Genomic DNA, 25,949 nt, shown 5'->3' with positions numbered 1-25,949 from the left:
CTCACATCTGCAGCACACATGGAATCCCAAACCTAATATTGAGGACTCCTCTACGGGCTCTCCTTGATCAGAGGCAGACAAAATGACTCATTCTATCACATATACCACAGCATATACTTTATCAGTATGCCATAGGCAACAATGGCTGGCATTACTAACACTAGTATCAATCTAGTATATACTATATTGGTGCAGCAAAGACAGCAATACACCATACTCAAACTATACTGGACCTCTGCAAGGCCTTTAAGATGGTCCTTTATAACATTCTTAGCTCTTAATTAAAGAGATGGATGGATGGATGGATGGATGGATGGATGGATGGATGGATGGATGGATGGACTATTAGATGAATAAGGAACTGGCTGGATGGCCACATTGGAAGAGCTACAGTCAATGACTCCATGTCCAAACCAGCAATGACTAATGTTCCTCAAAGATCTGTACTGAGGCCAATACTATTTAATATCTTTGTCAAAGACATAGTAGGACTGGCTGAGTCCAAAAGGGAAGTCCAGTGCTAATAATCAGAGGAAATTAAGAGGGTCCAAACCGGTAACCTCATTGTACCACTGACACTCTCCAGGCTGCCATCCATGTTGAGAACTGAAAGCTGTTTGCCTCTGCTCATCTCAGAAAATCTTGATGAAAAAAACAAGACATATTCAGGAAAGAGCTTAGCTATGATACAGCCTCTTCATTTTCCATGCTGGTTTGACTATCTGCTTTCATTACTTAGATTATGATCTCATGCAGTTAAAGACAGTCTCCTACAAAAGCACCTTACAGCAAACAGCACAGAAAGTGCCTTCAGGTGACACTCCATTATAAAGAAAGCAGCCAGCATGACAGCAACAGGAAAACTTTTGGCAACTTCTTTGAACCAGAAATAAATAGAAATCTTTTAATAAAACCAGGGAACACTGTACTTTCTGTGACACTTCAGCTTTGGGTCTTCATTTATTTCCTCTCAGCACCTGACTTCAAAAACAACAAACACACTCCACTGCTCAAGGCTCCACTGTTAGTATTGTGATCTTCTTCTGGTGGGCACAAAGCTCTGTGCTGAGGTTCCCATTCCACATGCCAAATCCCCTCTTCCAAGCCACCACTCTGCAGGACTGTCCCATATCCTTGAGGATGGATGCCTCAGCTTTCCCATTCCTTTTTTGACCCATCAGCTCAATATCTATGAATACTGCAATAAGACACTAAGTCCATATGTTGAATTAATTTCCTTTATTTATATATAGGAAAGGCAATAAAAGAATATGATAGTATACACCAGATATTTGATCCCAAGTATCCTCTCTAGCAGACTTTTTGCTCACATTATCCATAGCAATGTCTGTGCTTTGCCTTTTCCTCCACAAAAACACAATACTCCTACCCCAATACCCCATGGTCAGGATTAGGTCCTGCACTTAGGACCTAAGGCACAAGTCTCTGCCACTTGAGCCAGAGAAATCTCTACTACAGGTGTGAGGGAGGAGCAGGCAGGGGAAAACAGCTGGGGAGGGACATGGGAGGGAGCTGTGGTCCTGTAGAGGTACTGCTTGGGACTTGAGCTGGCCACCTGCCATCAAAATCACCCCATTTCATTATTGATTTATGTAATACATTGGTTTACATTGTACATATTGATATTGGATTGATATAACATACCTGGTTGGGATACTCACCTTGCAAATCAGCATTAAAAAAAAAAAAAAGAGATCATGAGTTTAGGGGTGCTCTGTCATCTGCTGCTCAGTTCAGAGTATCCCAAGGGAAAACCCAAATTTTAAAGGGCAGATCCAGCCCAGAAAGGCATCAAATGACAGCAGCAGAAAGAGACTAATCAAATCCTAAAGATACATCTGGAAAACAGCTGTGTGTCTTGGCCTGCCATGCACACTGACAGCATCCAGAGGTCGTCAGTAACACAGTGGGTCTTCACTGGAGCCCAGAAACCCCAAATGGTCAGTCTCTCTTGGCTGGAGGGGTTTGTGCCCCTCAGTCTCTTTTGGGTGTCTTGTAAGGCAGCATAAACCCTCTCTGGTTGACCCTGCCACTGCTTGTCTTACAGGCTCACTGCCTCACAGACCAGTACTGCTACATTTTGGCATTTTTCAGACTTTTTTCTACCTTCAGAGTTTGTCATGCTGGATTCCCAAACTACATCAAAAAGAAATAAAACAAGTGAGCAGAGGTTGCCCCAGCACCACCTTAGCTCCACAGGAAGAGCTGCAGACAGGATGTGTGTGGGACATCTCCATCCCTGGGGCACTGCTGGGTCCATCTTCTCCCCACACCTGTCCCCATGTCACCTCCCCAGGCTGATGGCACGGCTCACAGCAGGCAAGACATGGCTATACTGAAGCAAAAGGGCACTTCTCCGAGCTGTCAGCAGCTGCTCATCTCTGCATTAGCTTAGGTACATTAAGGCATGAAGACCAAGTGCATAGGAAGCAGCAAGACCCTCTGGGTGCCTCCAAATCAGCCCCTGAGACCTTTTCCATTGAAATGTTTCTCAGATCCTCCTCCAAGATGCTCACTGTCGTCGGGGTGAGGCAGAGGAGCTCCTGGCTGGGGGCTGGCCCCGTGGCCACTGCCCCTGTGGTTTAAGTGCTGGCTAGAAGACGAGCCCATGGAAGGAGCCGGAGCCGCCCCCGCCCGCAGCTGGGCTGCAGCCCCCAGACGAGCTGTCATCGTCCTTGTCCCTGTCCAAGTCTCTCCACCACAGCGGGGATTTCGGCAAGGCAGAAATGTAGGCGGCTCTGTTCCTCGCTTCTTTCTCCTGCTCCTGGGAGAAGGAAGGGGGAAAACAGCACAAGGGTGTCAGCAGATAAAAGATCCAGGTGGGGGGGATGCTCCCACCATCCCCAAGGAGTCAAGGGCCTGTAAGGCTCCCCCTGGGAGCTTCCTTCAAATTAAACTGGGGTGTAAAGGCCATGTGCTCTAGAGCTCTGCAGGAGGGATGCAGCAGAACATTGCAGCTCTTCAGGGATCAAACCCAGCCCAATCATGTCACTATGGGAGAGCAGGGACCCCTGAAATCCCCCACATGCAGGTCATCTCATAGGAGACACTGTGGTTTGGAAAGCACTGAACTCAATTGAATGAAGTCTGCTCTAGTTTGTATTCCCAGCTCACCCATCTGCCCAGGGAAGCTGTGGATGCCTCATCCCTGGAAGCGTTCAAGGCCAGGTTGGATGGGGCTTTGAGCAACCAGGTCTAGCAGAAAGCTCACTTGCCCATGGCAGAGGGGTTGGAACTGGATGGTCAGTAAGTCCTTTCCAACCCAAACCATTCTATGATTCTATCATAAGAAGAGGAAAAAAAAGACTTTGCTTGCAATGGTTCAGGTGAGCATCAGAGGTGGTAGGAAGGAACAGCTAGTTACCAGTGAGTGAAGGTGGGAGGGAGAGGAAAGGGTAGAATGTAAGGAACAAGTATTTTACAATGAAGATGGTGAGGCACTGGGACAGACTTCCCAAAGAGGCAGTAGATGCTTAATCCCTGGGAACATTCAAGGTCAGGCCAGATGGGGCTCTGAGCATCTGAGTTGAAGACGTCCCTGCTCATCCTGAAGAGGAGGTGGCCTTTAAAGGCCCCTTCTAATCCAAACTATTCCATCATCCTATCTTTCCTAGGCATTTCAAAGAAAATTTCAGGCTGAGCTTCCAGGAGCAGACAATAGCAAGTCAACCCCAAGCACAGCCACAAGGAGTCTTGTACCAATCTCAACACCCAGTTTCATCAGGAAACTATAACCTGTTTATATCTGGGTGCTAAAAACAAAAAGGGATTTGGCTTCGGAGGGGGGAGGATATGTTCAGGATTTTAACCACAGGACAGGATCCCACTGCTACCTGGGTGGGTGGGAACGTGCCCCATGAGCCAGACAGCCGCAGAACCCTGCCATGCACACATCAGGAATTACCTGCAAGAAGAGGATGTTATCTTTGGAAATGGCTTCCATCAAGTCCTTGTGCAGGGAGGGCTCGCCGTGCAGGCAGCTGGCCTCAGCCAGAGCCTGGTGCAGCAGGCAGCCCTGCCGGGCCGGCCGCTGCCGGTAGAAGAGGACATAGGCAGTGTCCTTGGGGAAGAACGAGGTGACGTTGCTGACCGACTCGAAGGAGGAGAAGGAAACTCTGGTGTCATTGAAGAGGTACCACTGGATTTCAAAGTCCAGCTGTTTGTCAGAGGCCGGTTTTGGCACCCTGCCCTGGGGCTGCCCGTGGGGGAGGGTGTCAGTGCACTCCCTGGAGTAGCAGTAGTAGTGGCCACTCTCGGAGGAGATGCCTGAATGCACCACCACGCTGCAGAGGTCATACACTACAGTCATGAAGCCACTCCCTGGGACAGCACCATCCTTCCCACAACAGCAAACCTCCTCAGTTTCCTCTGGAGCAACAAGGATGGGTAGCTTGAGCACCACAGGGATGGAGACATTGTCCAAGATCTTCTTCCTCTTCATAGTCCGTGGGTCGAAGGAAAACCGCAGCAGTGTGAGGATGAGGTAGTGTGGACCTTCTGTCAGCTCTGCCACCTTCTCAGCATCCTGCAAGGAAGCACATTTCTCACAGTGGTATTTATTCTCTGCTGTCAGTCTCTCTGGGGATAGAAAATAGTTGATTAAATCTGGGACGGATCTGGAGTCCTTGGGAGCACATTCCTGCTCCCTGAAAGTCGAGAGAGGGTCTTTGGCTGCATCCACCCCAACATCATTGCCACAAATGGGATTTGCTGCTTCTCCTGGCTCCTGGAAACCTAATGTTTCCACCAACACTGATGGGGCTGCATGGTCACTGGCCATGGGGCCCTTCCTCTGGATCCAGGGAGAGCCTGTAAGCTGGCCTGCATTTTCTGGAGGCTCAATGAACTGTGGGCCAATTTCTTCCACTGGTTGAATAGTTGTGCTTCCATGCACGTTCCTGTCTGATGGAGGAAAAGCCAGGGACAGGTCTGTGAAGGCTTCTTCTCGGGAGGAAACATTCAGGCACTTCAGGCAGCGGATCTTTGTCATCATTTTACCCCCAAACATCTTCTCAATCAATGTCTTGTTTAAGCAATGATGCTCTACTGCCTGAGACATCAAGCTGGATTCCTTGAGTTTCTGATAGATCCTTTTTCCAGTTTTTTCTTCTTCATGCAATCTTTGGCAGGGGATAAAAAGGCTGTGTTATGCATCAATATAATATGAAGAGGTAGTTTCTAAAGTAGGGTTCCTGTTCTTCACCACAAGTGGTTAACCCCAGTTAACCTGCCTGTACCCAGGGGTCTGATGCTGAGGGAGAAAGGTGGGAAGGAGTCAGACAGGATTTGGGAAACCTAAAGTCTTCAGGTGCCACTGACCCCACACTTCCAGAGAGACCATTGGGACACCAAAGATTTGATACTTCTAGGTAAGAGGCAAAAAAATCAACATTTTACAGAGTAGGCTGAGTGGCCTGTCAGGTGAATCTCTAAGGTTGGTACAATCTTAGATTAGATATCAGGAAAAATCTCTTCACTGAAAGCATGAAGGGTGGTTAGGCATTGGAATAGACTGACCAAGGAAATAGCAAAATCACTGTTCCTAGAAGTTTTAAAAAATGTGTAAATGTGGCATTTAGGGACTTGAGCATTTGTGGACTTGGCAGTGCTGGGTTCATGGTTGGACTCAATGATCACAGGGGTCTTTTTGAATTCCTTGTGTCCTCAGAGAAAAGGCAGAAATTTTCAAGCTGAACTAAGTTCTGACCTTACCCCTAAAATTGCCCAAACAGGGTTTTATTAAGGAGCCTCAGACCAATCTCACTATCCCAACCCTCCACTCTCCCAACTCCTCTGGGTCTCAGCCACGTGCCCTGTTTGCCTGTGTGTCAACACTGAACACTACACTGGGGTTTAGGGATGCTGCTGTCACCAGGCTCCAAGATCACAGCACTTGTCACATACCGGTCCAGCAAATACTTGAGGTACTCTGAGCAGTCCTGCTGAGCTCCAGGGGTGAACCAGGGTGGCCAGGAGGCAGAGAGGAAGCTCTCAGGGGAGATGGCAGGTCGCTGGCAGCAACACAGAAGAAATGTGTTTAATCCTAGCAACTTTTCCTTAATTCACACATGGGGATGGAGAGGGGAGAGGATTGGTTTTTTGGCTGGTTCACTGGGAGCACAGTGTTCTGTGCCTGATAAAGTCCCTTTTTTTTCCCCTACAAAGGCTAATCCCAGTGCACAGGAAGACTTTCTTGGTTTGCTGTAAGCCAGGATGGTAAGGATGAATTTCAGACATTATTTTGCATATACTTCTATAAAATATCCATGTGCTTATCATTCAATTTTTAAATGGTTTATTGGCCTGATCCAGATAATTCTACTTAATTCAGCCTGAATTTAATTTGCTGCTCCATTTAATTTGATCAGGATCTCTCTCACCAAATCCTTTCATAAAAAAAAAAAAACCAAAGCAAAATATCCACTAAACTGCCACCCAACATTCTGATCACTGCAGGCAGGTAATTTGTGTTACCAGATAACATAATTGCTGTCATTAGGAAACAGATGTCTAATTAACATGGGGAAAGACCCATCTTTAGCAAAAAAGCAACTCGAAGAACAGCCCAAAGAAGAAAAATGACCAAAAGGAAATTAACAGGAAACTATTAACTGTCAGCTACACAACAAGCAAATATGCTTCTGTACTTGTTCATCACAGAACACCCTAACCTGCCATCAAAACCTAGACTCTTCTATGACCAAATATTAAATTTAACAGGATATCTATATTTCCCCCCCAGGTCATCTGTAGTGACATAACACCACAATGCTCCCAGGTTTGAGAAATGGAAAAGCCTGGATGACTTGCTACCCAGCAAGGGAAAATTCACTGGCTTTCCAAAATCTTGTCTTTCTAGGGACAGAAAGATATATTTTCAAGGGAGGAATTATGTATGACCTAGCTATATCTCCAGGAGTCACTTCATTAAATTTTACATTTGTCATGAAAATATTTACAATTAATTTAAGGGTGTTATTTTTATTTTACTTTCCCTCACTTACAGAGGATTCAAAGATCTGGAATCTAAGGAGGTTTTTATAATTATCCTTTTAACAGAACCACTTTTAAAGCAATTTTCACCAATTGCTACTGCTTTGCTGGGCAGCAGTGGGACAAGCAAGCTGCTCCAGTCTTTTACCTTGCTGCACAGTAAGAAACCAAACCTCTGCTTCACACCAACAGACTTCTCAGCTGACCACAGATGTAAACTATTACCTAATGGATTTCATTGTCAAAACCATTAGCTATTATATCAGCCCAGCCCAAGACCACAAGTTAAAGACAGGCAGACTGGTGTGAACACAGCTCACTTTCTTGGCTGATAGGAGTTTCCCCTCCACCTCTCCCAAAATTAGCCTCCTTCATATATAAACAAAATTTGTCCCATTACAAAAACCCACCAAGATCCACAGCTCCTTATCAGCCCGTTAGGGCCGGCAGGAAGCAACTTGGAGACGAGCCTTTCCGCAGCCGACAGTCCAAACAAATAGCTAGGACATGAAATAATTACCTGACTGTGCTCCAAAAATGCAAAGAGCCACTGGAGCTTTGTCATCAGGGGCTGGGAGTTGCCCTCAGTTAAATTCAACACTGAATGCCGAAAGCTGTGAAAGAAAAGCAGAGATGCAATCTGTGAGATGGAAAATCAGTGTGGGACAGAAAGGCTGGAGTGAGGAGCAACCCCTGGAGCAACGGGAGCAAGGGAGGAAAAACTCACTCTGAAGCCATGAAAAGAGACTGTATGATGCTGTTCATGTAGCAGGTGTTTCCCAAGTTAATTAACCCAATCTTTCCTGTCTCTGATTTAGATGCCAGGCGTGGGTAGAAGCAGGCCAGCTCATTCTTCTGGGAGGTCCAAGCATTTTGTCCCAACAGGTGTTTAATCCGGTCTTCATTTGGAACTGGGAGAGCCTTGGAAAGAGAGATCTGTGTTACAAATCATTATCTGTCCTCACAAGGGATAGCTGAGGGGCAGGCACAGATCTCTTCTCTCTGGTGATCAGTGACAGGGCACAAGAAACAGCATGAAGCTGTGTCAGGGGAGGTTTAGGTTGGATATTAGGAAAAGTGTCCAGCACAGAGTGGGTGAACACTGGAAGAGTTTTCCCAGGGAAGTTGTGATGGCACCAAGCCAAGAAGCACTTGGACAATGCTCTCAGGCACACGGTGTGATTCCTGGGGCTGTCCTGTGCAGGGTCAGGAGCTGAACTTGATGATCCTTGTGGGGTATTCTATGACCCTGTGACTGATCTTTTCCCATGAAGAATTAGTAATGGGAACTGCAAAACTCCTCTGCTAGAAGTGTTCACACAACTCATTTTGCCTGCTCTTCACATGAACCTGCCTCCATGCACGGAAGAGTTTACCTGTTTCTTATTAGTTCTTTAGAGGCATTTGAGAATAACATTACAGCTAAAACCTACAGGCACCATCAGGACTTCTGCAGGCCCACCATTAGAGAAGTAACTTCCTTCAACCTGCCTATCCAGGGCTCAGACTCAGAATTCTAATTCTCCTTCTACTACCCCCACCTGACTGTTGAGGTCAGGACATCCCTACCAGTGAGATTCCTAGTGGGATTCCTATTCCAGGCTACTGACAAGGATGCCATTTCCATATGGAGAGAAGTAAAATGACTGAGAAGGGCATGACTTACTTTAACTGCTTCTAGGACTGGTTCATAGAGGTCTGGGAATCCCGAGAAGCGGAAGAACATGCAGTGGATGAGCTCAGCCAGCTGCTCCAGGGAGCTGGTTGCAGAATTGGAGTCCTCCTTCTTCAAAGAGGCCACCAGCCTGGGGATGTGAGGGAGCAGCTGGAAAAGAAAAATTCACTACAAAAGTTACTCCACATTATTCACAGAATTTTAATACATTTAGGGGAATGAAATTCATCACAGGCAGAAAAGACAGTGAACAGGAGTTGACTTCAGTGCCATTCTGGACTTCATCCTTCACCCTTTGAACTCAACAGCAACTCTTGTTGATTTTGGCAACCTTAGAGGGTTTTGTGTTGCATGACACCTGCAGGCTTGTGCTGCTGCTTTGCTGAGCTGCAGCTGCCATTCTTTAGTCTCCCCCTAAATCCCACACCTACATTGGAAAGGATACGCTGATTGCCAAGTGCAGGGATTCAAACCTGCAAGGCAGATGGTATTAGCCTAAAAGAAATGCTGTCTGCTGTGCTCTTTGTTATTTTATACTGAATACACCGAGCTGGAATTGGTGTGGTTGGATGGGTGGCAACAGGCATATAAACAGCACGTCTTTATTTTGCTTTCATCTCGAAAATGTGAAAATGCGAAAATGCACAAGCAGCTGCAAATGCAAACGATCCATTGCTCAAGGGCACCCTCTGCTGACCCTGCAGCTGCACACAGAATTAATAACCTATTTCCAACCCCTCAGATGTGCTAGAGCGACCCAGGCACTTACACAACCTTTTTCATATTTGTATTTTAAGTTATTTTTAGCTCAGTGTAATCCTGAAGTATCAGGACCCCAGTCCAGCCAATTCCTGGTCCTCTCTTCCTCCCTTGGTCTTCCTCTCCTCTTTTTCTTCCCCTTCAAAATGTTGAGATTTTAACTATGTCCCTTCCAACAGGAAAGGTTGTTGGGGAAGCAAATAAATTGCAGCACCTTTTTATACATCAGAATTTTGCCAAGCTGTGATGGGAACAATTCTCAAAACCGTTCCAAAGTACCAGGGCAAACACAGAGACATGGTTTGGCCCTGCTGGATTTTGGTTTTTTTTTAAATAAGGGAGGAAATTCATGCTTATGGGCTACAGATGGAAACTTCAAGCCAAGAGCAACTCACAGCTTCTGGAGTGTTTCAAAATTTGATGCCCAACTGAAGACAACACATTGGAATGACTCTATTTTTAGAAACCAAAGAGTTTCTCAAGAAATTCAGATTCCTTCAAAGTATCTCCAGCTGAGGAATTGAAAATGTTGGCTAGCTTTGCTTTTTTCTATCTGTTTATTCCGTGATCTTTAGGTGAAAAGCCAAATATAAGGGCTTTAATGAGAAAGTACAAAATTAAACATTAATAGGAGTAATTTTTCATCACTGCTTTTATCAGTTCAATCACTACAAGCATGCTTTTGCCTTCAGTCTTGCTTTTTAAATTCAGCATTCCAGAGGCAACACCAGCAGGAAGCAGAGCCATGCCTCAGTGCCAACAGCAAAACAAACTATAAAATATCACTGTGGAAATTCAAATGTTGCCAAAAGTTATTTTTGCTTTTAACAGAGAATTTGTGTTCTGATCCAGTCTCGTGGTCTTGCTGCACTGATGTTGTACAAACCTTTTAAAGATGACCCACCACTTTAGGAAATGGGTGCCACATGTTGGTGACAATTTAAAGTCACATGTGGGATGTGGCCCACTGAGTCCAACAGACAGTGAGGGACCTTCTTAGGAAAAGCAAGGGCTGTTTAATAATGTAATCCTTGCTCTCCACAGTGAGAACCTGAGAGATTCTCAATGCAGAGGCTCTACCAAATGCACTCCAAAGCCAGAGTGGCAACATCTGCCACATCTCAGGTCCCCACTAAGGGGGCAATGCCCCCACGCAAGTGCCAGACAGAGCCTTACCAAGTGAAATGCCTCGTGGGAGTGCTGGAAGCTCAGCAGCATGTACTGCAGGACAGACAGAGCCCCCTCCCTCACAATGGGGTACAGCAGCTTGGAGAAGACCTGGTGGAGGAGAAAAAAAAAGCAAATGCGAAGGCAGAAACCAGCAGGAGAAGGGAACAGCAGGAAGCAGAGGCACTGGGCATCTACCATGGCTGCTGGTCTCTTCCTACTCCATGCTGGATGTTGCAGCATGTTATTTTATGGGCTGTGTCTCTTTTCTATGTATTAACAATGAAAGGGAAAAGAAAGAAAAGCCAGAGATGTTTGGCTACAGCATCTCACTGCTCAATGCACTTAAGGGATCACAAAGACAAATGCAGTTATTGATAATGCTCCAACACTGATAACTACAAGATGACAATATTATTTAGGTGAGAAAATACCTCTAAAGTCATTGAGCCCACCTGTCAACCCAGCACTGCCAAGACCACCATTAAACCATGGCCCTAAGAACATAGTCTCAGTAGCTTCCATGGTGACTACTTCTGGCAGCTCAGGTGTTATCCCCATTACTCAAAGGAGGGAAGAGTAGGACCACAGCATGGAAAAAGTTCTGAAATAGTGATAATTTTCAGTGCTTGATCACAGTTTTCAGAGAGAGCAAGTACTCACTGCTGAAACACCTGATGGCAATGGCAGGGGGGCTTTATCTACACTGATAAAAGTACTAAGCCAGGGCACAGGCATTAGAACTGACCTGTGCAGACTATTAATATGCTCACTGATATGTATTTTGCTTGTGCCAGCCAGCAGTGATCCAGGCACAGTCAAAGGAGAGCATGTCACATTCCCAAAAGCAAGTTTTACAAGAGCTTCATAGTTAAGGAAGGAGAGTGTTCAACTGGTTTGAAAATCCTTGGCTACTTTATTTCGTAACCTTTAAGATATCAGTACCTCTGCAGACCACAACCTGCAGAATCCCAGGCTGTTCTGGAGAACATCATTCCTAGCTGCAAAATCAGTATCCCCTGGGACAGCAGAATCTTTTTTTTCTCTATACATCTCATCTTGTCTTTTGAAAGGCTAGGTGATATTTCAGGTGCAAGATGGTATTTCTGTGGTTCACATTCACATTTAAAAGAGCCAACTGACCTTTTCTATTTTTGAAAGAGTGACTTCAATCAAGATGCTGAACTTTTTCACTGCAGCCAAACCCTTCAGCAGAGCAATGATCCACTTGTCTATGTTCTTTCCCAGGGGCCAGGACACCCAGTCAATCATCCTGAAATGAAACACAAACTCTTAAATTTAATGTACATACTGCAAAAGTCAAGCTCCACTCTGGGTCAAACCACCTCCAAACTAGGGTCTAGTCACTGGGATGAGACAGGCTCCTCACAAAGCATTTCACATGTTACTCAAAGCACAACATCACACTGTGGTTCATCAGAGGATCAGGCCAAGCCCACCAAGTAAAGTGGGGATTTTCTCCACAAACTTCAGTCAAGTTCAAATTTTTAAAACTGGTGCAGTGCTCTATGTTCTACTCATGTGAGGGTTTGATTGAGGTATCTGCATTGTTACCATTAGCAAACAAAAGAATTGTTTTGGTTTGATCTCAGCTCTGCTACTGGTAAGGGAAAAACACTCATCCATATCTTTTAGTTCTCTGTATGGGAAGCATTGATTTCCAAAAACATATTAAAAAAAACTTCACCTTGAAACTTTAATAGAAGCCAATTATTCCTGAATGTCATGGGTAAAAAAAAAATACATTTCCAGCCACTCAACCAACATGTTGTCAAGTTTCTGCAAGAAATAAGTGCTTTACAAGTCACAAGGAAGACCCTGAGGATTAGAAATGTAGACCTGAAAGGAAACGTATTGATTCAAAAGGCATGCAAGGCACTAGAAATGGAGGCTACCATAACTCATCTGCTTGCAGACAACCAGACAGACACCAGGTGACTACAAGTTCCCAGTGACCAGCACCATCTGTGGTGCAGAAGGAAAAGTGTCCTCTACAGCAAAACAATGACACCTCAGGCTGTGGTCAGGCTGCCATGATGAACATGGTGCACAAACATCACCATCTGTGCCCAAGACCAATGAGCTGTGTTGAAGAAACCTGTTCAGGTGGTAGGGGAAATGAAGAACACTTCCTGAAAGGAAAGCTTAAAATAACCTGGCTTGTTTAGCACAGCCATGAGAAAGCAGAGATGGGAAGGGACTGCTCTTCCTGCACATATTGAAGGAATAAACACCAGGGAGGCAAAAGATATTTCAGCTCTTTCTGTTGGCATAAGATCAAATGAACTGTATGATGGCCAGAAATACAGACAGCCTGGCTGTTAGAAGAGAGATTTGACCCACTAAAGCAACCCAGTGGTGGAGGAACTGTGAAAGAACAGCAGTGGGAGCATTGTTCTGCTTTGAGGAGCAGAGTTGAACATTCATGAAAGAGGTCTGTGATGTCAATGCTATAAAACAGGGAGATGGATCCAGAGATTCAAAAGTCCTTTTCTCCCTATCTTACTTAAACAGGCATAAAATAAACTTATGTGCCTAAAGCTATACTTTGTCAGAACTGGTGGCTAGGTTACAGTGCTGCCTGTGCTGCTACAGTAGGAAGAAATTACATTTTAAATTCACATTGCATGATCCACAAATATTTTAGTAGTGATTACCCTAACTTGACAAAGGAGTTATTGATTTGGAATGCTAAATTTTTAAGAGCCTAGACCCTGATCTCCAGAGGTAGCAAGTGTTTGCACAGCTGTGTGACAGCAGATGCCTTCTGCATCTGGACCTGGTCTCTTTGGAACAGTTACATACCCAGAAAAAAAAATGAAACCCAAATCTGTGAGTATCTCTGACATCACAGATGCACAATAATACAGTTTATCTAAAAATAGACAAACTCTGTAAAAGAGATTGTGGTGTACACTTATGCCAGCAGGTGACAGCCTTGCTTTTTTTACTGCTACTTGCTCTTTACGTGCTTGACCAGAAGCTCCACATAAATCCAGTTTATTCCTCTGCTACTCCCAAACCCAAACTTCAGAAGAAGACACTTCTGCATGCAACCAGGCTGTCAGGGATACTATGCTAAAAGATCTTCAATTTGTACATTTTCCTTTAATTTTTCTAGGTATGGAGCACACACATCCACCAGCCTGTGGTCACGCTGGTTTTGGGGCACCCATCTGCCATAACCTTCAACATTTCTCCTAAGTGATGCTAATTTCATTTTTCAGGCTCTGACTAATTATTTACTCCTCCTTCTGCATGACAAAGACTGTTTTAAGGAATGATGCAATTGATTTGGCAACCTCTGTATTTATACACTTTCACTCTTAGAAGATTCATCATCTGGAGTTTGTAGCAGCAGATATCCAGAAGGAGAAAAAGATGGAGAAGTGGGTTAGGAACTGAACTGATTACTTAATCTTTTTTCTTGGGTTACTCTGGACTCTGGGAAAACCATGACCTTCCCTAGAAAGCCAAAGAGAAGTAACCCCTTTCTACATATACATAAACTTCCCATCAGCAATAACATGTTTCTGTCATGTAACCTTATTGGGAGGGACATGCAAATCCTGTAATAAGAAGAGGAAAAAAGATGCTTCCAGTGAGATCAAGTCAGAGCAGCTCCCTTGTATTAAGTGCACACACCACTGCATGTGAATATCATCTATTTAAATGGAGACCTCTAAGGAAAGCATAGGTTAAAGATAGAAACATGGAATAATTTAGGCTGGAAAATACCCTTAAGATCATTGAAGATACACCTAAGTAAGGGCAGAGAAAGGCACTGGGACACAGAAGAGCTGGAGGACTTGGACATAAGGGTGCAAAGAGATCTGATGATGCCAAAGAGGGCACTGGTGCTGCAAAGACCAGGTCTGGCATGTCAGGTAGCATTTCATCACTACTCCTCATCATGCTTTGACTAGGTATCCACTGACTTTGTCTGTACAGCTGCAGCACACCCACCTGACAAAGGCCAAGGTGGGGCCTGGAAACAGCTGGGAATACCTCCCTCACATAAGTCTTTAGCTGTGACTGGTGGCTTAAGAAGATGTCCTTCTGAAGGGAGACAGAGATCATTATGACATCCTGAAAAGGAGATTTTTGGGAAGAAAAAGGCCTTAACAGTTTTGGGGGAGGGGGGAGGGGAATCAAACCTCTTCGAGACAGCCTATATTGGACATCCTATAATACAACTTATTTCTAAGAAAATAAACTAAATTAAACCAAACAAATATAATAATAGTCACAGTCATAATAACAGCCACTCTTTATTCTAGTTCTGTAGGATCTCAGGGCTAGAAGAAATAATAGAGGCGTCTTCTTTTTCCCTATACACTCCTCACCAGACAGCATTAGCCAAGCTCCTTGGGATAAAGCCACACAGAGCATTTCTCCAAACTGAATGAAAGCTTTCACTCCCACAGCCTGTCCTACCTGCCAATGGCCATCATCATCTGCACATCAGTGATGCTGTCATCATTGGTGAGGTTTCTTATGACGCCATCCATGAGCTCCAGAGGGACAAACTGAACCACACTGGCCAAGGCATTGGAGGGTGCTTCCTGTTCCTCTGCAAGACAGGGATGAGCCCAGCAATGAAGATGTTAGTTGACAGGAAAACCAGGCACACCAGGTCATTTCTTGTCCTAAAAACCAAATAATTTCTGCCCACAAAAACAGAATCATAGATTTGTTTAGGTAGGAAAAGCTTTCTTAGATCTAGTCCAACCCTTAACCCAGCACTGCCAAGTCCACCACTAAACCACGTCCCCAAGTGCCACATCCACACATCAAGGAGTGGATATTGGCCTGTTGCCAATAAGCAGTGTAGAGTCCACTGTTGGCTGAGCCAGGAGGATAATTCCCCAAATCCCAGTGCAGCACATAATGAAGCTGGATCCTAGCAGATGGCTGTTTCCTGAAGCCATATGTAGCCTCAAGGGAGGAAGAGATCAGGCACTTGTTTGGCCCAACTCAGGTACCAAATTTCCTCTGCTTTGTCTCTTTTTACTAAATACTGCAAATAATTGCAAAAGGATGCAATGGCAATTTTGTCTTCCTGGAAATGGGTCTCCTTCCAATGGATGAGGCTGTCATACTGAAAAACCCGTCTCCTGTGGTCTCAGGAATGGCTAAAGCAGGAGTTCACCAGCCTTTCATGGCACTGGTACCTCAAAAAAACCTTCAGAAACCCTCTACAGTAACCTAAAGGCCCCATTTTCTGTTTCACCTTAAGATGCAACCACCCTTCAGACAGTCAGTAGGGCTTCATACCTCTAGGTCAGTGAGAAAAAACTGCTTAGCTTTACCCCAAATCTCTGGTAGGGAGCAGGCAGTGGGGCACCACCAAGTCAGCCATAAGACAGTGGCATTTCTAAAAGCTCTTGAGTTCCACTGCAACAAGCTGCAGAGAAGATGCTTTCCCTTAAGCTGGAAAGTGCTGACCACAAATTTGTGCTGCAAATGCTTCAATCCTGTTAACAGCTCCTGTCTGCAGACTCTCTCTGGTTTCAGGGTGATATTGTTTACCCAGCTCAGGGTAACTTTTAGAGATGCTTGTCTATTATATTTCATTAGTGACTGCTTTTTTGTAGTGGATGAAAACCCTGCAAGACATCAAACTAATTGAGCTTGACATCAGAGCCAACACTTACATTCCCAGCCTTTTTTAAATTATTATGCTTAATTACCTGTTGAAGAAATGATAGTGAACAGTTCTTTCAAAGAGGGCAGGATGGCTGAGGTCTGAGTCCTCCAGATCCTCTGCAGCAGAGCACTGACTTTGTTCACCTGCTCCAGAAACTCCATGATCTCCTCCTCCCCCTCGGAGACGCACTGGAAGTGCCCGATGCAGCGGATCAGCTGCTGGCAGAACAAGAGCTGGTGCTTTCCCGTGGGAATGCACTGAGGATGCTGCATGAGGAGTTTGCTGATCTTGGCACACTGCTTGGGGCCGGGCCTCTCGCAGACCTTGCGGAGCACCTCGATCCTCAGCAAGCTGAAGATGCTGTTTGCTGATGGGCTCTCCAGGACAAACTGCAGCCCTAACTGGATATAGTCAAGGACATAATGGCTTCTCTTCCCTAGAGGTCCATAGCCTTCCTGGAGGAGACTCAGCAGGAAGCGGACGTTGAAGAACTCCTCAAATTCCTCTGGGTGATAGTGGCCATAGACCTCCAAAACCTCTTTCCCAATCTCCCTTTTGTACTTGGTGTCCCCGGTGAGGTAGAGCTTGGTGGACAGCTCCAGCATGGACCAGCACTGCTCGCTGTCCATGGGCTGCTTCGCCGCCTCCAGGACGCGCCTCACCAGCCCCTGCTTCACGTTGTTGGGGTAAGAGGACATCACTACAGCTTCCAGTATCTTATCCATCTCTGCCCCTTGCTCCTAAAAGAGAGGGACAGAGCAGCAGGTTAGTTCAAGGAGGGTCTGCTGAGCTTCCAAGCCCAGGTTGGGGCATGGGAGGTAAAAAAAGCAGAGCTATCTGGAACCACTCTGAAGAGGATAATTCCTGTGGCCTTTTCATGCAGCACTCAGAAGAGTTTCCACTCTGGTGAGGTTTGGCTGAGACTAAAGCCTCCAAACTGAATGAATACACAAAGATACAGAACAACTTCTGATTAATCACATACTTGAGCATTTTTGTCTTGCAAACAACCACCTACAGACCCAGAATGGACAAGTGGGGAATTAAGGGAGCCAAGCTCTTACACTGGTGTCTGCTGCCTCAGGCGTCCTCAAGAGGCAAAGATGGTCCTGATGATTGTCTTCACATTCAGGGAAGGAGAGAAAAGCCCTGGGAAGCAGAGGTGGGATTGCAGCCTCTCTGTGCAATGGCAGAGGTGTTTGTTTAACATTTACACCATGCTGCCAGCCACTCCATCTGAGTGGTGCAGTCTTGGCTGCTCCCCAGGGACCTGCCGCATTTGTATGCAGGACCAAAGCAAGCAGGGAGAAAAACTGCAGTGTCAGGCAAAGTTTCCCATTTGTCATAGCCTGAATTCACCAGCAATAAAGCATTAGAGAAGAGTTTAAAAAAAAAACCCAAGGAATTCCCAAGGAAAAGCTCAGAATAACATTTATAACCAGGTGCTGGATGTACTACTGCACAAAAAAAAACCCCAAAACAAACAAACAAAAAAAAAAACACTCAAAACCAACAAAACCAAACAATTATAGAGTGATAAAATCAGACAGTCAGGATTTCTTATAATGTATTACAGGAACTAAAAAGGCTCACCAACAGCAGGTCCCCTCCAGCACAATACACTGCACAAATACTCATTTGGAGTAAGGTCCCTTCCAGCCTATAGCCTAAAATGAGCCCCACTCGTGTATCTGACCAGAATAATAATCCCCACCTTTCTGTTCCTCAGCTCCCTAATCTGTGAAATGAGAAAGTTGAAAGACCTTTCATTAGCACTTGGGAAGCATTTGAAGTTTTTCAAGTGGACAGGGTTACAAAGAATATAAATGCAGATGACATGCACCCCAAGTACAGTTTTCACATATGACATCCAGAAGAGACCTCAGCAGGTGCCATCCCAGAACTATGCCATCCCTGCAGTAAGCCTGTATCTGAGCCAGAGAGTATCTTTTCTCCTGATAGACAGTTGCTTGAGGGTGGAGAAGTAAAACCCTGCCAGACACAAACATCAAGCTCTGACTCACAGCTGCTTGGTTAGGAAGCCTTCCCACTTCACCTCTTCACATCACTGCTTCCCCACAATCTCACAGGATGAAAAAATAAAACCATTGTTGATAGATATATATACATATATATATATATATATAGCCACCTCCAATCCAGCGATGACCACAGGCTACACTGCAATGCCTCTCCAAGAACCACCTTGCCCTTTCTAGTCCCTGCCTGCTGACTCATGCATTCCTCTGGTCATGTGCTGGATTTTTTTTCCCCATCAAGCATTACTGCTGCCTTCGCTGCAACAAGCTATGGCAGAGCTAATGCTCTCCATCACACTGTTTTCCCAGGATAGAATATATAAGCAGGACTCCTGAGGGACCAGCCTGCATTAAGCCAGTGGCAAACAAGGACAAGATAAAAGTAGAACAGAAAGTACCACAGTGTCAGAAAGGCTAAAAGTCAACCTGGAGAGCAGAGGGGGCTTGCAGACAGTACAAAATCAGCAGGAGTATTTGTCCTTGATGAAGCTCAGTGGTCACCTTGGCCAGACACAAACTGGAACACACCTGCAGTTGGGCTAGTACCCATTCCACCTCCTCTCTGCAGGTTCCCAGCCTGAGCCCAGACACCCTGGACGTCTGGCACATAAAGGACCAGGAGAAAATAGGAGGATCTACAGTGCTCATTGGTAATGTCTCACTATTACTTCCCTGGAGCAATCCATGCTGAGCCTGACAGAGTGATTTGGAAGCACCACACAGGCAGGATGGTCAAACAATGGCTACAGTTCTTTTAGACCTAACCCCATAAATCATTGCAGTCCCCTGGTGTATGTGGTGTTGGGTGCTCTTGCTGTCCCTCTCAGATGTGATAGCTTCCCATCTCTGTCTCCACTATGACTGAGCTTTTAGTTACTTTAGCATTGCCAAACTTCACCCAAATTTTCAATGCAGAGTCTAATTTCATCTGAATTTTGAGATAAACTTGCATCTCTGAAATGGGCTTGGCTCTTCTTCAGGCTGATCACAGAAAGGGGCAGGAGGATGGGCTTCCTCAGTGATCCTGCCCAGAGTGCAACACTCACATCAGACACTGCATAGGAGGACAAGGCTGAAACAAACTCCTTCCACAGTCAATAGGCAAACAAGTCCCAAAGGACCACCTTCCTTAGCAGGAAACATCATAATGATTTACATGAACATTAGGACCTTGAAGACACACAGGGAGAACCACCTGAGTTGACTATGTAGTGAAGGGTCCATGCTCTCCTCAACAGGACAAGGCTGGGCTTTAGATAATACAGTCCCACCTGCATCTCTCCAACCCTCCTGGTGCCAGCAAGAGAGGACAAACAAACCCATGGCTCTGCTATGTATCAGGGTAGACCAAACTGCTCCCTGGGTGTGGGCCAGACAAGGCAAGGATGAAGGATGCTAGTCAGGCCATAAATTACAATCTTAGAACTACATTAAAGCAATGTTTAAGTGGGTTTGTAATATGCAGTAATAAATATTATAGTCTTAAAACTATACTAAAAAGCCATTCTACACTAAAAGATCATTCTCTTGTCAAAGGCTAGGAATTAATATGGCTAATTCAAGACAAGCACAGCTCCAGATGCTTTCAGAACAATATTAGTTTAAGCATCTAATATTAACTTTTTTCCCCCCTCCAAGACCTCCCTGGAAAGTGAATCAGGGTTTGCAGCAGAGGAGTAAAGTGATTTGTTGTCTGTAAGATCATGGTCTCATTTGGAAGTGTGTCATAAATAACCCAGGGAACTGCAGGAGAGGGAAGGACAGTTCATTGTCGGGCAGCTCAATGCTGTCTTGGAGATCTGGTCCCTGGGTCTCCTCTGTTTAACACTGAAAAAAAGAGACTAAATATTCAGACAATCAGGCTTCTATAATGAGTGTTCCTGAAGTAGAACAACCTTTCTGCACTTCTTCCTCACCAGCACTAACAACACACTGAAGAGCTGGGAGGATTGGCTCATTCCTGCTTGTGAACAGAACAGAGTTCCTAGAACACACAAGGATGAAGCAGAAGGTCAAAGAGTTAATTATTAAACTGAAGAGTCACATTGATGTTCCCATCTGTTTTGCAGCTCACATAAAACAGAGAGCGCACAATATGAGCTTTGCAGGGAAAAAGAAAAAATTCCATGAAATAGCAAAACTGTTCTGCTACCCCAGTGAATGACTGGCAGGAACAATACAGGCAGAATCACAGAATGAGGAAAAAAAGAACCTTGGCAGGTCTCTAGCCCAAACCCTGCCCACAGCTGAAATCAATCCCAGCTTCTCAGGGCTTTATCCATTAAGGTCTAGAAAATATTCCAGGATGGAAATCATACAACAACCCTGAGCAACCTGCTCCTGTTCTAATTAGCTCCTAGTGGGAAGGTTTTCCCCATTTGCAGTTGGAAGCCCTTGTTTCAATCTATGTCTGTTTTTTCTCATTCACCTGCTTTGTACTCATGTAAAAAGCCTGGATTCATCTCCTGAATAACCTCCTGTAGGCACTGGGGAGCTGCTATCAGTCAGTCTCCAGCCTTCAACAGTCCAAGGGGTTAATCCATCCCATTTGAGTCTATCCCAAGAATCCATCCCAAAATACTTTGCATTTGTCCTTGTTGAGTTCCATGACATTCATGTCAGTCAGAGCATGTCCTAGCCCTCCTGTATGGCAGCCCTGTACCCAAGCATATTGACTTTTCTTCAACTCTGGCCTCTCTCACAAATTTGATAAAATTAATTTCATCTCCTCCTCCACATCATTCATAAAAAATATTAAAAAGAAAAGGTCCTAGGATAGTTCCAACCTGCTTCCAACCCATTAGCAGTCCACACATCTGTCTTTGATACAAGGATGATGCAGGGCATCATCTCAAGCCTGATTGACATCAAAGATGCTTGCTGACCACAAGATGGGTCCCTGCAAGGACAAATACCCAAGCATGCTCTAGAAACCAGAGAAGGAAAATTAATTTAAGCAAAAAGCAGCATTTGCCAGCTTAGCATCACTCTCCAAACTGCGCAAACTGCAAAAAAAAAACCACAACCCAACCTCGGGATGAAAAGTCAGCTTTGGCTTTGCTTGGGTCTAGTCTTCATACTCTGTACTGTTCCAAGCTGTACTTATAGTTCTCTTCTGCCTATTCTTTTTCTTTAATTAGGATTCATTTCAATTGAACTCTATCCAATTACTTCTAAATCAATTCATTCCTTTATCCCTGCCAGCAGCAGATTTCCAGTAAAGTCTCCTTAATACTTTTTGCACGATGTAGTGCCAGTTTCCACACTCTAGGTCTTAACAAAGCTGCAAAAACATAGATGCAAAATGTACCTTACCTTTAGGGAAACTTAGCAATAAAGTCAGCACTAAAACGGCATCATAGAGACTTTGATAAATGCCACTAAAATAATTCCCATCATCCAAACGTAAAGTGATACATAAAGTGGTTTGCTTCTGACTCACAAAGAAGAAAAATATCTACTTCCCTGAATTCCCTGGAGGTGTGGAAGTACAGAAATGAGACTCACCTTTTATTGTCCTTAACTCCTGCCAAAACGGTTTCTTTTATGTCAGCCAAGACATTACTGCTATTCCTGCTGCATCCTCCAGGCAGCCAGGCAATTAGGGCTCAATCCTGCAGCATGCTGAGCTACTGCAGGATAAAAGGGAGCTCACACAGTGCCTTGCTAGAGCACAAAAAGTACTCTGCTCTCCAAAATTTCTACAAAATTTGCCATGACTTGGTATACAACTTCTTACAAGGACCAGCCCTGTTGTCACCTCTTTGGGTCTGTTTTCCAGAAATATTGAAGCGATTGTGTCTAACAACTTTTTTTTAGGAAACAAATTTTCAATGAACTCATAGGCAAAGAGGAATTTTTTTTGTTCAAAGTATATCTGTGTTCATCCAGCTAAGAAGGGGAAACCACAGCCTGCACATCATTACCACATCTAATAGATACTCATGTTCTTGTAGCAAAATGAAAACTGAGGCACATCTAGACCATAGAATCATAGAATGGTTGGAAGGGACCTTAAAAATTATCTAGATCAAAGCATTTGCTCAAGAAGATGGAATAGGTGACAGAGTCAGCAGTCAAACCTCTCCAGACCTGCAAATACATTAATAGCAATGCTCCACTGTACTTCACTTTCAGCTGCTGTCTGAGTTGAACTCCATAAAGTGCTGTGGCAGAGCAGAGCACCAGGGCAGATCTAAGCAGAAAATGAGAGCTAATAACTGCAGAAAAATCCCACTAAATAGCCCTTTAGAAAGAGAAGTGAGACTCTACCCATTTGCAGTCATAACAGGGGAAAATTGCCAGCACAGAAGCCTGGCTGAATTTTTTGCATATGATTATAATCTGTCTTTCTAAATTCACCTTCCCTTTTCAAGGAGATCACATATTCCTTGCTTCCTTGTCCCAGCCTGTTTTCCAGGGGCAGATTGCACTCGTGTTGTGTGTCTCCTACTCACTAGAATTAATTACTTTTGGCTGACGAGGTTCTTCATGCTTTTCTATCCTCAGAATCAGAACTGCCCTTTAGTACAGCACTGATAGAGATTGTCCTTCACCACAGGCAGCATATTTGGAGCAGGACATTGCCCTGCACCACAGGCAGTAGCCAGTCCAGAGCAGGAGGTTGTTCCTATGCTCTGCAGGACAGTAGCTTCCTGTTCTCTCCAGAGTGAAGGTTTATTTAAGGCATTGTCACCCAACTGGACTGCTGGCATTTTGCATAGCTTTGCTGTATATCAGGAGCTCCATCTTAGGAACAATGAGTTCCTCTCTTGTGGCAATACTCCTTTAGAGGTCTCAAAAAAGTAAGCAACCAGAAGATATCTATTAGTAATCAGCCTAAATTTATCATATAGTAGTCCCTACTTTCTTTAAAATGTCTTGATACTTTAGATCCAATGACCACTGCAGACACTTTTCCTTTTTTCTGCAGTACCACGTATTTCATTGCTCTTTTTTCCTCTAAAACATCATAAATATGTTTGACCACATCATACAATTCTATCAGTCCTCTCCAAGTGAAAATAGTGCTGGGCAGGCTGCCCTATCTCAACCCATCTATCTTACCTACCCTACCTGCATTTCATTCTCTCTTTGTCCAGGCTCCTCTTCCCAGTTTCATTCCTCCCCTTCAGTCAACAGCCACACACACTCATCTCCAGTACCTATTGATATCCTTTTCAAATAAATCTCAAATATCCTCTCAATAAATCTCAAAACCATCACTAGTGTATTATCAACCATCCTGGTGTGGATACAGAAAGCAAGACACAAGGAATTAAGTCCCTCTCTCCCTTGAAAACCAGCAGGAGAGAAAGGCACATGGTTGCTCTAACCACCAGACCAGCAGTGACAAACCACTGGCTCTGTGGCTGAGCCCAGCACCAACTCCAGACAAAAATAACCCACCCCAGCTGCTTTTGATTTCTCTGAATTTATTTGGCATTGGATGCCCAAAAGCTCTGTCCTGCCTGCAATAGGTAAGTTTTTCCAAGTTTTCCTCCTCACATCCTCCAGTTGAAGGTATCTTCCTTTTCTTTCCCCAAAGACTTCTGCTTTCCTGCTTAGCTAGAACTCTCAGTCTGGGCTGTGACACCCTACTTCCATAAGGCTTTATACTGGGAGTGCCCAGATCATGCACTGACCTTCAGGCCAACGTCCTTTCTATCACTGTCCCTGGAGACTGTAAATACATCTACTCCGGAAAGCTGGTTGTTTTCCTGAAGGTATTTATAGCATTTAAATCACTCTTCTTTCTTCAGGTTTCTGTCTGCTTTTGTCTCTGTATAGAAATCAAAACCCTGGATATAACACAAGAAAAAAACCACGTCCTGTTCACCAAAGCATACCAGACTGAGGGCGGATGCTGCCAACGCTGCCTGGGATTCGTCAGACACTGCTACAGTGTTTGGAGACCAAGATCTCCAATTTCTGGTGGTGCCTTCAGGAAAGGAAAAATGGGCTATGATGCCCATTTGAGACCTCAGTTTCCCTCCAGCCCCCAGTATATTTGGCTTTGCATCAGCCAATTAAGAAAGCAGGAACGCAAAGTGGCAAACTTTATGGACCCCATCACAAAGGCACCCAAAGCATTTTGAGACCCCTCCTCAGGTGAAAGCTCAGTTGCATCTTTTCAGTCTAGGCAGGGCATGCTGTTGAAATTTCCCTGCCACCAGATGCAGCAGGCCATAGTGGAACTCCCAAAGTTCTGTGAAAACCTCATAGCAGTGCAAATATTCCAGTATCTGCTTTTATTCTTCAGTAGCATCTGCAAAGTCCAAGACAGGGCAGATCTAATCTGAAACTGGATTAGATCTCAGCTAATCTGAATTTGGCTCTCACTTTTAGAGTCTTTGGCTCCCTTTGGGATGGGAACATCCCTAGGTGTGTCTCTGTTCAGGTCAGCTTCCCTGGAGAAAACCTGAATCTGTCTTGGCCAGTTTGTTATAACAAGATGCTGCCTTAAACAGGTTTGCAAAACCCTGCAAGCACTGGGGGAATGTGCACACCCCCACTTTCCACTATTACTCCTGTATTTCCCCATCCAAGCATTTCACCTATAATCTGATTCCCAAAAAGCCAAATGCTCAAGCATACCTCCTCCACCATTCCCTTCTGCACCCTGACCACAGAGAATCCCTCTGGAAATCCCAATACCTGGGCCTTTCTCCCAAACTCCTCTCTACAAGCATCCCTCTCTTGCGTCCTTCCTTGCATCTCAGCCTTTTGTGTAGTTCTCACTCCAGCTATCTCTCCTGCAAATCTCCTTCCAAGCATTCCAACCCAGAGCATCCCTCTGAGCATCTCTCTCAAGCACCCCTACCCTTATCCTGAGTATCCCTCTCTCAGAGCATCCCAGTTCCTGAGAACTCCAGCTCTATCCTGACCCTCAACTTCCTTACTTCCAGCTCCTTCCTGTATCCCAACCCCTGAAAAACCTTCTGTATCCTGATTGCCAAGCATTCTTGCCTTTGGGCGTCCCTCCTACAAGACTTTCCACCAGCACTCCTCCTGCCCCACTTCCCTTGAGCAGCATCCCTCACTTCAAGTATCTATCCAGCATCCCAACCCTGCAAGCATCTCTTTCCCTGATGAGCCCTCCTATGAGCACCCTTCCTAGCTTCTCACTGAGTACTCCTGAGCCCCTTATCCCGAGCATCCATCACCCCGAGCACTGCTGCACGCTGAGTATCCTCCAGGACTCGTTTTCACGACTACTCGTTCTGCATCCCTTCCCCTGAGCAGCCCTCCCACCCCACCCCGACTATTCCTCCTGAATCCCTCACCCCAAGCACATCTCCCATACCTCTCACCGGAGTATCCCTCCTGCATCCCTCACCCCGAGCATCCCTCCAGCATCCCTCGCGCACCTCTTTCTCCGACTACTCCTCCTGCATCCCTTCCCCGGAGCATCCCTCCTACATCCCGAGCCCAGAGCTCCGCTACCGCACCACTTCCCCAGCACTCGGCGCCTCCTCCCTGCGATCACCCCAACCTCGCTCCTGCGCCCCTTTCCCTCCGGCCCGCCCCGCGTTACCTCCGGCCGGGGCTGCGATGCCGCCGGCGAGCCGCAGTCCCGGGGCAGCGCTGGGCAGGGCCGAGGGCGGCGGTGAAACTACATCTC

At 45.3% G+C, this 25,949-nt stretch overlaps 1 protein-coding gene across 1 annotated transcript; it reads right to left on the bottom strand.

Annotated features, from left to right (window-relative positions):
* Positions 1–1,224: 1,224 nt before the first annotated feature.
* Positions 1,225–25,905, bottom strand: USP35 (ubiquitin specific peptidase 35). Its single transcript, XM_056501285.1, has 11 exons — positions 25,863–25,905; positions 16,330–17,026; positions 15,074–15,209; positions 11,759–11,888; positions 10,625–10,726; positions 8,681–8,839; positions 7,742–7,935; positions 7,535–7,628; positions 5,926–6,032; positions 3,926–5,141; positions 1,225–2,785 (listed from the first exon to the last, which is right to left on the bottom strand). The coding sequence occupies exons 2-11, from the start codon at positions 17,009–17,011 to the stop codon at positions 2,615–2,617; spliced, it is 2,991 nt and encodes a 996-aa protein (XP_056357260.1). The 5' UTR covers positions 17,012–17,026; positions 25,863–25,905; the 3' UTR covers positions 1,225–2,614.
* Between the last annotated feature and the right edge of the window lie 44 nt (positions 25,906–25,949).

Source organism: Oenanthe melanoleuca, chromosome 1 (genome assembly GCF_029582105.1).
Source record: "Oenanthe melanoleuca isolate GR-GAL-2019-014 chromosome 1, OMel1.0, whole genome shotgun sequence".
Lineage (NCBI taxonomy): Eukaryota > Metazoa > Chordata > Aves > Passeriformes > Muscicapidae > Oenanthe > Oenanthe melanoleuca.
Note: the sequence above shows the minus strand (reverse complement) of the source record. Positions and strands in the feature narration are given on the sequence as shown.